The 13,978-nt window shown below is 42.5% G+C and overlaps 1 protein-coding gene across 8 annotated transcripts in view; it reads right to left on the bottom strand.

Moving 5' to 3' along the window:
* Positions 1-13,614, bottom strand: part of LOC124553849 — a 35,549-nt gene extending 21,935 nt beyond the window's left edge. The window contains exons 1-4 of one of the 8 annotated variants that reach the window (XM_047127844.1): positions 12,617-13,614; positions 12,100-12,521; positions 5,406-5,515; positions 4,485-4,591 (exon numbers count right to left, since the gene is read on the bottom strand). In XM_047127844.1, the coding sequence (XP_046983800.1) occupies positions 12,125-12,521; positions 12,617-13,551 (1,332 nt within the window). In that variant the 5' untranslated portion in view covers positions 13,552-13,614 and the 3' untranslated portion in view covers positions 4,485-4,591; positions 5,406-5,515; positions 12,100-12,124. Of the gene's footprint in view, positions 1-4,484; positions 5,516-12,099 lie in introns of all 8 variants that reach the window. The other 7 variants (XM_047127843.1, XM_047127840.1, XM_047127841.1 and 4 more) reach the window with 7 other exon arrangements.
* Between the last annotated feature and the right edge of the window lie 364 nt (positions 13,615-13,978).

Genomic DNA, 13,978 nt, shown 5'->3' with positions numbered 1-13,978 from the left:
ACATGTTACAAAATGACGCGTACCGGAAGCTCAGTCACGACGTCACACAGGTCGTCGCCAGGAAGACAGGGAAGTTAATAAATGACGTGGTGAAGACATTAATGCCTCGTGCCGCCAAAACTCTCGGGCTTTACGGATTGCTGAAGATGTGTAAGGAAAATATCCCTCTTACGCTCATTGTTAGTGGAATTAGTTCCCGCACCTACAAACAGGCAATACATCTTGTAGGATTGTTACTGCCAAAACTGGGACGTTGTGAACACCATGTTGGAAACTCGCAGACATTTGCCGAAACACTCGAGAAAATGGAAATAATCAAAAAGCCATAACGGTTAGTCTGGACATAGTGTCACTTTTTACGAGGATGAAAGTACGAGACACACTGGACCTTTCGACCTAACAGTTTCCACCTGGAATCGATAAATTGTACCAGCACATTCTGACGACGATGTACTTCTCGTACTGTAAGGAACGTTACGAAATGACTGACAACACAGCGCCCGGTTCACCACTGTCTCTGGCAATCGAAAATTTCTTCGTGGAGCACTTTGAGGAGCAAGCTCTGAACTCGACGGCTCACGTCCGTCTCACTTCCTGGCGTACGTCTACAACTCCTTCCCGGTGCGGTCACACGGTGAAAAGTTGCTGCAGCAGTATAACACAAACAGTTCCCATCCCAAATCATATTTACCATCGAGATTGAAAACTGTGGCCGGCTACCGTTCCCGGACGTTTTAGTCCAACAGGTGGCAGGAGACCGACTCGATCGTTCAGTGTATATGAAACCGACATGCGCCGATCGATACCCAAATGCCGACAGTTTGCACCACTCTGTACACGAGTAAGTGGTCTCGAACATGTTAATACACAGAGCAAAAGTTATTTCTGACGACGTCTGAATTACTGCACTCGAGACACGTGTTCAGAGAGAACGGTTACAGCAAGAGAGATATTGCAGACGCTTTCAGTTGCCATAAGAGTCAGGACACGCGCTGCAGAGGCACGGACTGACGCCAGCGCTCTGGACCACCCCTGAGACACGAGAGTGCTGCGCCCTGTTAAAGACGACACAGCTTTCCGCATGCCGGGTGTACACAGTGAATGCGGCCGCATCTATATAGATCAGAGAATTTATACAGTTGCAGTGCATTGTACCGAGCACAAGTGACATATTACACAAAAGGAAGCTCGACGAGTCGGCCATTGCTAAGCACTGCCTTTAAAAAAAAACAGAGAGAGAGAGAGAGAGAGAGAGAGAGAGAGAGAGAGAGAGAGAGAGAGAGACCATACACTGTCTGAAAACACGACAGTCTCAGCTCGAGGGTCAACATACTGGAATTCCGTAATAAAACAGGAGGCTGAGATTACAACAACAAACAGTAACAAGTTCGACAGAGATGAAACGCGGTGCCAGACCTCAATGCCACTCGATCCTGCAGCGGACCAGAGCTGCTACGAGCTGGCCGATCATCATCTGCACACGCGTTACTTTGCTCTTCTCCGAGTGATGCCAGAGGCGGCAATAGTGGCTGTATAAGTGGAAAGCTGCGCCAGCCCGGACGGTCAGTAGTTTCACTGCTGACTACTACGGAAACGGCCATCGAGAACTCAAAAATTATATTCAAATTGACGCTGCTCGAAAACCGAGAAGATTTTAGTCGGACGTGCCGACGCGAAAGATTCCGAGGGCACACATACGTAGTACAGTTATTCCCAGGTTGGCAGCATTAGGAGACAAAGCACTAAATGCACAGCTTGCTGCGACTTCTACTGGTTCAAAACTACAGAATCCAGAAATCGAAGTTAACCAAGTAATGTTTGCAAATAGTGCTCGCAAGTCAGTGCCACCTGTGCAAATCGACCAGTTTTCCATTCCGCGCAAACACTGTTTCATTAAGTGTAAATGGAGGGGAATCCGAGTGGATGGACACAAAGGCAGGAGCTCATTAATATTAGGCACAAAAATTTGAAGAACCTTATAAAGAATGTTATAAACAAATAAAAATGCTAATTTTGGAGATGTGAAAGTGGGATTATACCAAAACACATTTTTGTCGGACTACCCTGGAGATACTAGTAGGTATCAGATAGATTATATAATGGTAAGACAGAGATTTATGAACCAGGTTTTAAATTTTAAGACGTTTCCAGGGGCAGATGTGGACTCTGACCACAATCTATTGGTTATGAACTGTAGATTAAAACTGAAGAAACTGCAAAAAGGTGGGAATTTAAGGAGATGGGCCCTGGATAAACTGAAAGAACCAGAGGTTGTACAGAGTTTCGGGGAGAGCATAAACGAACAACTGACAGGAATGGGGGAAAGAAATACAGTAGAAGAAGAATGGGTAGCTCTGAGGGATGAAGTAGTGAAGGCAGCAGAGGATCAAGTAGGTAAAAAGACGAGGGCTAGTAGAAATCCTTGGGTAACAGAAGAAATATTGAATTTAATTGATGAAAGGAGAAAATATAAAAATGCAGTAAATGAAGCAGGCAAAAAGGAATACAGACGTCTCAAAGGTGAGATTGATAGGAAGTGCAAAATGGCTAAGCAGGGATGGCTAGAGGACAAATGTAAGGATACAGAGACTTATCTCACTAGGGGTAAGATAGATACTGCCTACAGGAAAATTAAAGAGACCTTTGGAGACAAGAGAACCACTTGTATGAATATCAAGAGCTCAGATGGAAACCCAGTTCTAAGCAAAGAAGGGAAAGCAGAGAAGTGGAAGGAGTATATAGAGGGTCTATACAAGGACAATATTATGGAAATGGAAGAGGATGTAGATGAAGACGAAATGGGAGATAGGATACTGCGTGAAGAGTTTGACAGAGCACTGAAAGAACCGAGTCGAAACAAGGCCCCGGAAGTAGACAACATTCCATTAGAACTACTGACAGCCTTGGGAGAGCCAGTCCTGACAAAACTCTACCATCTGGTGAGCAAGATGTATGAGACAAGCGAAATACCCACAGACTTCAAGACGAATGTAATAATTCCAATCCCAAAGAAAGGAGGTGTTGACAGATGTGAAACTTACCGAACTGTCAGTTTAATAAGTCACAACTGTAAAATACTAACGCGAATTCATTACAGACGAATGGAAAAACTGATAGAAGCCGACCTCAGGGAAGATCAGTTTGAATTTCGCAGAAATGTTGGAACACGTGGGGCAATACTGACCCTACGACTTATCTTAGAAAATAGATTAAGGAAAGGCAAACCTACATTTCTAGCATTTGTAGACTTAGAGAAAGCTTTTCACAATGTTGATTGGAATACTCTTTCAAATTCTAAAGGTGGGAGGGGTAAAATACAGGGAGCGAAAGGCTATTTACAATTTGTACAGAAACCAGATGGCATATATAAGAGTCGAGGGGCATGAAAGGGAAGCAGTGGTTCGGAAGGGAGTGAGACAGGGTTGTGGTCCGTCCCTGATGTTATTCAATCTGTATATTGAGCAAGCAGTAAAGGAAACAAAAGAAAAATTCAGAGTAGGTTTTAAAATCCATGGAGAAGAAATAAAAACATTGAGGTTCGCCAATGACATTGTAATTCTGTCAGAGACAGCAAAGGACTTGGAAGAGCAGTTGAATGGTATGGACAGTGTCTTGAAAGGAGGATATAAGATGAACATCAACAAAAGCAAAACGAGAATAATGGAATATAGTCGAATTAAGTCGGGTGGTGCTGAGGGAATTAGACTAGAAAATGAGACACTTAAAGTAGTAAAGGAGTTTTGCTGTTTGGGGAGCAAAATAACTGATGATGGTCGAAGTAGAGAGGATATAAAATGTAGACTGGCAATGGCAAGGAAAGCGTTTCTGAAGAAGAGAAATTTGTAACATCGAGTATAGATTTGCGTGTCAGGAAGTCTTTTCTGAAAGTGTTTGTATGGAGTGTAGCCATGTATGGAAGTGAAACATGGACGATAAATAGTTGGACAAGAAGAGAATAGAAGCTTTCGAAATGTGGTGCTACAGAAGAATGCTGAAGATTAGATGGGTAGATCACATAACTAATGAGGAGGTATTTAATAGAATAGGGGAGAAGAGGAGTTTGTGGCACAACTTGACAAGAAGAAGGGACCGGTTGGCAGGACATGTTCTGAGGCATGAAGGGATCACAAATTTAGCATTGGAGAGCAGCGTGGAGGGTAAAAATCGTAGAGGGAGACCAAGAGATGAAGACACTAACCAGAATGAGAAGGATGTAGGCTGCAGTAGGTACTGGAAGATGAAGAGGCTTGCACAGGATAGAGTAGCATGGAGAGCTGCATCAAACCAGTCTCAGGACCGAAGACAACAACAACAGTACCATGTAAATATTCAGTCAGAGCAAATGACTAAACAACGCTACAGTTTTGCTACATTGTAATCGTGACTGGAATACTGCAGGTAGCAAAATGATTTATACTGACTAAATTCTGTACGTAATTCAGTTCATTGCTTCAATCAAACTCATTAACTGAAAAATTATGTACCTTTCACAAATCTGGTATTCGGTGGTATCACACTGCGCTCTCTGGCTCGGCTATTATAGCTGGTACTCCGTATTACTGACACTCAGATGACGGTGAAGTGAGGTAACCTGCAACAGACAAATTTACGTAAGCCAAAATTACTCAAATTTCCAAAAATTATTCGAAAATAGTTGCTCTATATTACACCTACACTGTGACTACAGTTGTGTCAACAACAGCACCCATTAAACTGTGCTAGAATCGAGTTCCGTATTCCGCAAACAAAGGGAAACACACCCGTCAGTGTCCGACATTAAGGTCTCAGCATCTAAACGACTGAATATAAAGGTGGCATCGATCCACCTATAGTCAAACGTCGCAGGAAATAAGACAGTGTGGTCCTGGGAATTGCGGTAGCAGATACAAAAATGAAATGCGAGGTGTTTACTGCACTGTGCAAGTAAATGTATTCACAACTGTCTGGTAACATTTGGACAACACAAAGTGTGGCAACCCAAATGTGATGTAATACAATTTTCCCAAATGCACCACTGGCCTGCAAAAGAAGGAAAGGCTTCGAACTTTGTGGTAACTTTTTAGTTCACTACTGTGCAATACACAGCAAGAATATAAGAATTTAAAAAGCCACCACAAATTCCTCACAAACCTCACCTACTGAGAGATAAAGCTGCCATCAGCCAGAGGGTAGTTTCAAACAGCAGACAGTGCTGCGTTCATCTGCCGGGTGGGATCCCGCCACACGAGGTACGGCCTCACCTCGCTCCCACCTCTAAATTGACGCGTCTAGACAGTTTTTACAAATCGGGACCTACAATTCGGTGCAGAACAAAGCACTGTGCAATCCCACATTTTCAACAAAGCCAGAGGTGAGAAATGTGACAAATTACTGATAAAAATCTTACAAATGACTACGGAGCAAACCTGAGACCTTCGCATCCAAAGTCCGGCAGTTTACTGTGGAGCCACCAATCTGCACACCTCTTCGACGGTAGAATTTTTTTAACTCTTGAGGTGGTGTGCAATATGAAACACTATGAACAGAAACAAAATCACTTCAATTTAACTGACAATCAACGATTAATGTAACGAGATGCGTACAGATAAAGTGAATGTGACTGCACACAGAGTATAGTTAAATTAAGGACTAGACGAATAGCATCTGACGGAAGGATAAATTCACAGACGGGCAAATGTTAACTGACACTCGTTCCACAGCCACAGGGGCAAAGGGCGAAGCCTTCGGTAGCCGCAAAAGTAAAATATTAGCACAGAATCGGCCCCAAAATAACGGGAGGTTTTATCACGTGTCGAGGTTGTCGGTGGATCAAAAATCAGTGTCCCGACACCAGTGGACGAGACACAAAAGTTAAAGAGACAGTAACAAAAGAAAACCTCACACCTGAGGATTCTGCGTCAAAATACTCCTTCACAAAGGAAAATCGAGGAATGCTCCTACCGTCATTTAACTGCCATACCACCGCCAAAACGAGTGACACGACAGACGTTACTCTCGGTGTCGATAATACGACGGGTACGGGTGTCCTCCGGTGGGGGAGAAGATCGGGTCGAGTCAAAATCGGCCAGTCGTCGCCAAAAACTTTATTTCCCTCACGGAGTGTACTGCGAACTCGTATTCCTGTCGGGCCGGGCCGGATTAGTACGGCAGCGTCTCGCCCCGGACCTCGTCACACGAGGTGCAGCAGTTACTGTGCCGCCTGCAGCTACGTCTAACTCGCCACGGTGGTGTCGAAATCTACCGACACGGGCGTGCTCGGGCAGTGGGCACCGCCGCGGTGCCAGGTGACACAGCTGGGCCGTAAGCAGGCGGTCCGGTCTCTCGGTTACAGACAGTGGAGCGGAGACCCACACTGCGGCAGACACTGACCGGTCAATTTGGAGACTGGTCGCCCGGTATTTATAAGAGCCAAAGGGAGTCTGTAACGGTGCCACGAACGTAGAGTACGCCACGTGCCGAAGCGTTTCCGGTTTCGGTGACTCGCCCTTCACTGACAGACAGCCGGGCCGAACCACCTAAATGCCTACTGTGCCGGCATATTACAGCCAGTGACTTCCCCGCATCGTTACGACGAGTGGCTTCGACCCCCGACATTAATTAGGCCCTCCGGTCCGACGGAGACTGTATCGAGTTCTGCACAGAATTTGTAACTGAGTTAGCTCCACTCCCGAGTGTTCTTTATAGTAGATTTATTTTTCCCCGCATTTGGGAAAAACCACGAGGTACACTGTCGACAAAAATGTGGGTACAACTTATTGGCAGAATCACTCTCCTGTATCATTCTCATCTAAATATGCTCCAGTATTTTGCAAGAAACAGAGTTCTAATATAATGAACTAGCGAGCATAAGTGAACCTTCACAGAAATCACAATAGGTTCCAAAAATATGTAACACACTAAACTCGACTCTCAATCATTTCATTTCACACAATTTCCTTAGTACAATGGACAGAGAAAATCAGAACGATTTGGTGTTCCTGGACTTTTGGAGTGAGAATCCTATCAATGATTCCTGGAAAAAATACATTACTGAAACTTTACGAGGAGCTGTCAATGTTCTCTAAAACTACTAATCGGCAACGTCTGTTGAAGCTGTCAGAGGATGTGGATGTAGCGATTGGGATACAGCCAATTTGAGATGCTGTAACAATATTTCTGTGTCAAAATGTGTTTACTATAACAACAACCTTACCCACAGGGTGCATCAAACTGAACTTTTTGAAAACAAATCATCATTTAAACACAAACATACACTAAAGAACTGTGCACAGCACACGTAGTGACACCAGAATGAAAAGCATAACGAGCTTTACAAACTCGCCAGCCGACAAACCGACTGGACGTGTGTAGGTTCTTTGTACAACTGACTGATTAATTTTTCCTGTAGGGCAGTCGTACCCAACCACCCGACAGCCGAACCCCCTGACCACTTCACCGGATAAGATGTGTCGCGCCAACCACCTGACAAAAGTTGGTCTTCTCTCACTCCGTGCACGATTAAACATTCTTCAAATGCTACTAACGTGACAGAAAGCAAGGTGGACGAAACTTTGTTGCCAGAGTTACTAGAGAAATTTAAATGTTCCAGATGTTTCGAGAAATTCATTATTTAATGGATTAACTTGGGACATAGAGACAGCAAAAGATATTTTCTTATAACGTTCTGTATTCAGGTTTTATTTCTGATACTTCTTGAAAATAGAATCTAAATGCTGAGATACAGGCAGAATAGATTTGAGATTTCATTTCTGATACACATCGGAAATAAAACCCAAAAACAGAGCTATAGACAGATGAAGGACTTATGAATAAAATATACTTGCTACATTGTTAGAAATGTTACAGAAAATCCTGCCTAGACTTCTGCTATGAAGAGCAAAGTGTAGAACATTTTTCCAGTTCTGACAATTGCTAAATGCTTCACTTCTTATGCATATCTTTCTGTATTTATTAATTATAGACAACACCATTTGTAGCCTTACTTCTCATAACCTGAAATGAATTTCTTAAATTTATAGGGACATCTTTCATGCTGTATACAAAAATAAATTAATAAAGTTTACACGCACATCATCTGATTTATCACGACGTATTTCCACCGGTAACTACACACTGCATTGCAGGTTTCAGGAACATTTTTAATAAATAGTCGTGGTGTGGAGATACGACAACAGTGAATCTGAGGTCCTCTTACCTTCCGCCAGAGGCTGGAAACCGTATTGTGGCTAACAGCCCACACCCTCACAGCTTGCAGCCTCTCTCACTATTTTATTCCCGATATTCTGCCCCCCCCCCCCCACCAAGTTCAGAATAGTTTGATGATGATCAGCAGCTCTGAAAAGCATATGTCATTCATTCTTAGATAACTCTGGGAATCATTGGCTCCCAGCTCCTTAAACACAGGACTGTGGGTGATTTCTTCTTTTGCATTAGCCACTCCTTTGCCCGTACTTTCTCTCAGTTTTTATTGGCCACATTACCTCTAATACGGCAAAGGTGAGTCCCCATTTTTGTTTCTGCCTCATACAAAGTGACACTTCATCGAACATAACCACAGTGAACTTACTGTAAACAATTCACACTGTGGCAATGCAATTGCCGAGTGGGGCCAGGTGGGCCACGTGTATGGCCCTTAAATGAAAATGAGGTACCTCTTTTAAATCTAGACTTTGATGAGAACACTGCATCATTTCCTGATAAGATATTCCATTTAGCAGTCCATCTTTCAATCACTTTTAGTTAAAAGTGAACTTCAGCATACTGATGTAAATATAATTACATTAGTGCAGATTTTAGCATTGGGAAAAATATAATCAAATTACGCAACAAGTGTATTCTTGTGCTAGCAGACGTATTTCTAGCCTTAATTTTACGAGCGGGAAACATCCTCAAATCGTATACTGTTGTGGCTACCTGACACTGTCAGCCGAAGAGCGATCTCTGAATTTGAATACTGTAGTATACTTCCTGGTGAAGTTCATTTGCACAGATTGCAAGCGGGGAAAAAAGTGCACTGTCATTTAGTCACGGGCGTACTTCAGAGCAACACACTGAAGTTGCGCCAGTGTAACATTATACAATAAAATCACGACTGTGCCGAACACGCACAAAAATCTCTGATCAAATATATTTGGACCACAGGATATCGCCTGCTGTGCCTGCGTAGACAATACTTTTGATTCCGATTGTCTACAAATGTTTTTTTTTCCATTTAATTTACAGTTAAAATTTTCCCAAAAAGCTTAGAACTATGCGTCAAGTACGGACATTACCACAGGTTAATTAAGCTGGGAGTGTTTTCGCACTATTTCGTTTGGGTAATTACCGTCGAGGAGACACTAGGGTCTACAATAAGACTCTTTCACAGAATTGTAGATTATTCCTGAAAGATCAGAGATGAGGGAGCAGTTTTGAACCCTGCAGACAGTCAGAATACACAAACTTTGAACTATGACATCCAAGAACAGGGGGAAAGAAGGCAAAATACGGAAGAAAAATTATGAGAAATCTTGAAACTTAGTGAAAAGATTTCCACTTGCTACCAGAATGACAGAGGGAATATCTTCATAAATACGTAGAGGAAAATAACATGCAGCGAACCAATACTCAAAACTTTACAGGTACATACAAAGAAAACAGAATATGTAAGAAAGAGTTCTGATGCCGGTCATACAATGAAGGCTTCCGCGACCGGATGTTTCAGCTGCTGAGAATTCTTCCGGGTCGTATGGCCGTGGTCCACGGAACTCCTCTATCCCTGATGTTTCGTCCGAGGCTGCGTCGGACATCTTCGAAGGTGCTGACGGTCGTGCCGAGTCGGCGAGGCTTGGCACAACCGGGGGCACCTCCGAAGATGTCCGACGCAGCCTCGGAAGAATCGTCGGGGATAGAAGAGTTCGGTGGACCACGGTCATACGACCCGGAAGAATTCACAGCAGCATTCTGATGCTTAAAATTCCGAAAAGAAAGGTATCTTACCACCTGAGTGAGAGTTCAGGTACCATTTTTCAAGAGACTGCTTTGTGCAGCTTTTCTTGTTTTATTGTGTGGGAAAGTGGTCACTTACAATTCATCAAACAAAATACAGATTGTGTGCATTAAAGCCAGTCATACACAGGTGTTTATATTTCAAGTAACTTTCATTCCGTAATTTATGTATCAGTACAAATACAGACCTAAGATTAATAAACATGTAAATTGGTTATTAGTAATCCAGATATTTCAGTTTGGTTTTTCATGGAAAGTACCCATTTCATCGATAGTTACCACTAAAATCTCTATTTCTTTTACATAATACAGTGGTCTTAAATTTTATATCTCAAAAATTCCTTCCTTCATCATTTTGAAATTTAAAGGGAAATACGGAAGCGTCCGATCCCGCCCATCTGCTTTGACCCATAACGTCACAAATATGGCGGAAACAAAAACAAACACACACACACTTTCCACAAGAAGCCTAATGACACTAACAGGACAAGCGCGGGAAATGGGGTGTTTTGGGTGGGGGCAAACTAAATATAAACAAATTTAGACGCCTTGCGTAGCTACAACGTGTAAGTGAAGACAGCCATGCATGAATACCCACCCACCTCCCCAGGGGTCGTAACCCCTGCAACCCATAGAAGATAAAGATGCTTCAGTAGCTGATCAGTGTTTTTTGTCTTTTTTAAAAAAAAAAAAATCTCACGGGATAGAACGAACAGATCAGAAAGATAAATATAATAAACTAAAACAGAAATTGGAGGACACAGATAATTAAAATAAGTAATAAGTGTTTTTAAATTTAAAAAAAAATCTCACAAGATAGAACGAACAGATCAGAAAAGTAAATAAAATAAGATAAAACAGAACTGGAGACAGCCACACTCAAACCAAACTCCGCGCCGTCATGACGTCACACACAACACCACCCTTACGTCACGGGGTCAAAGCCGACGCGTGGGATCGGACGCTTCTATTGACCCATTTAAAGCATTGCTTGAATACACGCAGACCTATCTGAAAAACACTACACCTTTATAAGAAAAAAAGTGTTTTGAGATTTTTCAAAATAATTTCTTTTTGAAATTTCACTAAACTCAAGCAACTTAAAGCAAGATCTTTACAATGTCATCAGCTAGCATCAACAGTTTTGAAATTACTGACTGTTAACAGTAGGTACTCTCAGAAAAACGACATATTTCTAGTTTTTGATATTTGAAAGCCAAATTATTGAAGCACTGAAGAGTATGCAATTTTGTTTAGTCTGACAGTACATACAAAACCTAAAAAGTAACACGAGGTGCAAACCTTAGGTCGATTTGAAGTGGACTGGCCCGATATTAAGGAAGGGATACGAGACACCTCAATAAAACGACACATTTAACACTTCTTTCAAATATTTATTCACTGATGTCCTACAGGATGATTTCTGTAAACCCCCCACTAAAGAGAAAGAAAATGATTAGAACTATGTTTGGGATTCACAAATCTACATCTTCCAGGCATCTGTTTAAGCACCTGGGATTTATTCACTGATGAAATTTGATATAAAAAATTCACTATAATTTGAGAGTAATTCATTTATACAATACTGCAAAAAACAATGTAGCTAACCTTCCCATTAATGAACCCAAGTTTGACAGAGAAAGATACATAATGCTTAAGAGAATGCAGAAGCAAATTCAAATGTCATTTGAAATTGCTTTTTCTTAACAAGTCAGACACCATAGAAATATTCAGTAATACAAAAAGGTAAATACATCCAGCATGTAGCCCCATATTATAAATAATTGGCTCTCAATCTTTGCCTTGAGACCTATCACAAATATGGTATGTACGGAAGACGGCACTAACTAACTATACGATACGCATCATTAAACAAAAACTCTGACAGGATAATAAAAGTATTATGCACCCAAAAACTTTTTTTAAAGTCTCTGCGTTTATAATAATGTACCATAAAATAGACGGGTGGCAGTGTTTCCTAAAAAACAGCCCATCTTTCACAGTTAGCTGTTGTTCTTACAATACAACACGGCACATGTGTTCTATTTTGCAGTGCGGCAAAGGGTGCTGAATCAATAATGTAAATGGAAGGATAAACACCAGAATACGTACCACAAGGTTACCCATAGCCTTTACATCAATGTCGTGTAGAAAAACTGGCAGTGCAAACGAGAAAAGCGCCATCACAAATAGAAAGTTTCAAAACAACAGCTTCTAAAGTCTTCGTTGAGGTATTCCATACCTGACAGATGAATAAAAGAAAAACATTATATCCCCAACTCCTCCTCTCCGATAGGATTTGGGTTACCAAAAATACTCTCATACGACACATTTTCTGCGCTTCGTAGGTGTTTCCTTTGGCTGCACTGTAAAGTTCATTGCAGGTGCTACTGTTGAAGATGGACCTATTGCTGACAGTGACGGGTATCGCTCGACTGTTACTGGTGTAGAGTCTCGGGCTGCCATTGGCGAGGACGGATCCTCTGATGACTGTGTAGGGCATCCTTTCCCTTCTGCTGTCGTCATGGCTCTGGCTGAAAGTTTAGGATGTTCTGTTACAGGCGTAGGGTCCTCTACACACGGTACATAAACTGTTCCCACACCTCGCATAAAAGAATGAAACACGCACCCGTTTCCAAATACACTTTCCCTCCAAACGTATTCATCCAAATGACTTTGCAAACCGCTGCGCCGTCTCTTCCCTCTCCCCAAAACTCTCTTTACTTCCTCCCAACATTGCTCCATGGTACCAATCACTTTATTATGAAATTGGTAATTGTGATCGTCTGCAAAAGTCTGCAGGTCCACTGCCCCTTCATCCTCATAACTCTTCCACGTATCTGAACATATCACAGTCCCGTCCTCGACATGTTCTTCAAGAAGGCGTTGCAAAGTCCTTGCATCCCTCTTATCAACTATTTTCAAAACCAGGTCCCCACGTTCTTTCCCACAAACGACTGCTCCCCAAACCCAAAGTTCTGGTAACCACTTTCCTTTACGATTCTCAGCAACTCCGAAACACGATTCGCCCATCTCAACCACAACACCTGGGCCACCAATCTTCCCTCTCTTCTTCAACAACGCTGAACAAATTTCCCTACATGACAAAAACCAGTCTCCGACTGATCTCTCGCTCAAACCTGTCATGCGACTTGTAGATACAACAGACTTGCGCATACAAAAACAGTACGACATCAAAACAATAGTTCTAATGCTAAGCCTCGCAGTTTCAAACCATGTCCCTTTGCGAACGGACCTCCATACGTCGTCTTTTCGGCATCGCCACATAAGCAGATCTCTGCATCTTTTTGGTGGGACTTTAGCACAGGACATGAGCTTCCGGCATTTAGCACATATATATTTATCACCAAGAACACCAAAACTCCTCAGAAATTCAAACATACGATTATTATCGTCCAAAATAGCATTTAGAGTCACAATAGTCATCGCAACTCCTTGATCCCTACGGTCTTCATCTTCACTTCGTTCACTACACGACGAAGCCCACGAGTCTCTTCTACGGCGATTGCCCACACTACAACAAGTATCACGTCTGACATCCATTACAAACAGTCAAACACGTTACACAGTACACACTACAATTCCGATGTTCGCAAACATCAGACAGCGCGGGAACCCGGAAGTCAAAGATACGAACTACGAAGATATGCCGACAGACAGACTTATGCTTGGAGACTGCAAATCGTAGAGCCGATCGGGTGAACTCGGCTAACTTCGGTTTGGCAGACATTGGGTCTGCATACGACGAGCTCCCGCTACAATATAGCTACCACAGCCGACCAGCTGTGGGTAGCATTCATTTCACGCTAGGTGAGGAGAGCCCTACGCCATAGTGACGTAGGTTCTCGTCATCGTTACGTAAATAACCCAAATCGACTACATGAGTACATATACTGATCTTTGCTGTCGTACCGATAACGTCAACGGTAAATGTAAATACATGGGTGATCTATACAATCGAAGTGACAGG

The sequence above is a fragment of the Schistocerca americana genome, chromosome 11 (genome assembly GCF_021461395.2).
Source record: "Schistocerca americana isolate TAMUIC-IGC-003095 chromosome 11, iqSchAmer2.1, whole genome shotgun sequence".
Classification (NCBI taxonomy): Eukaryota; Metazoa; Arthropoda; class Insecta; order Orthoptera; family Acrididae; genus Schistocerca; species Schistocerca americana.
This window is presented reverse-complemented; position numbering and strand designations above follow the sequence as displayed.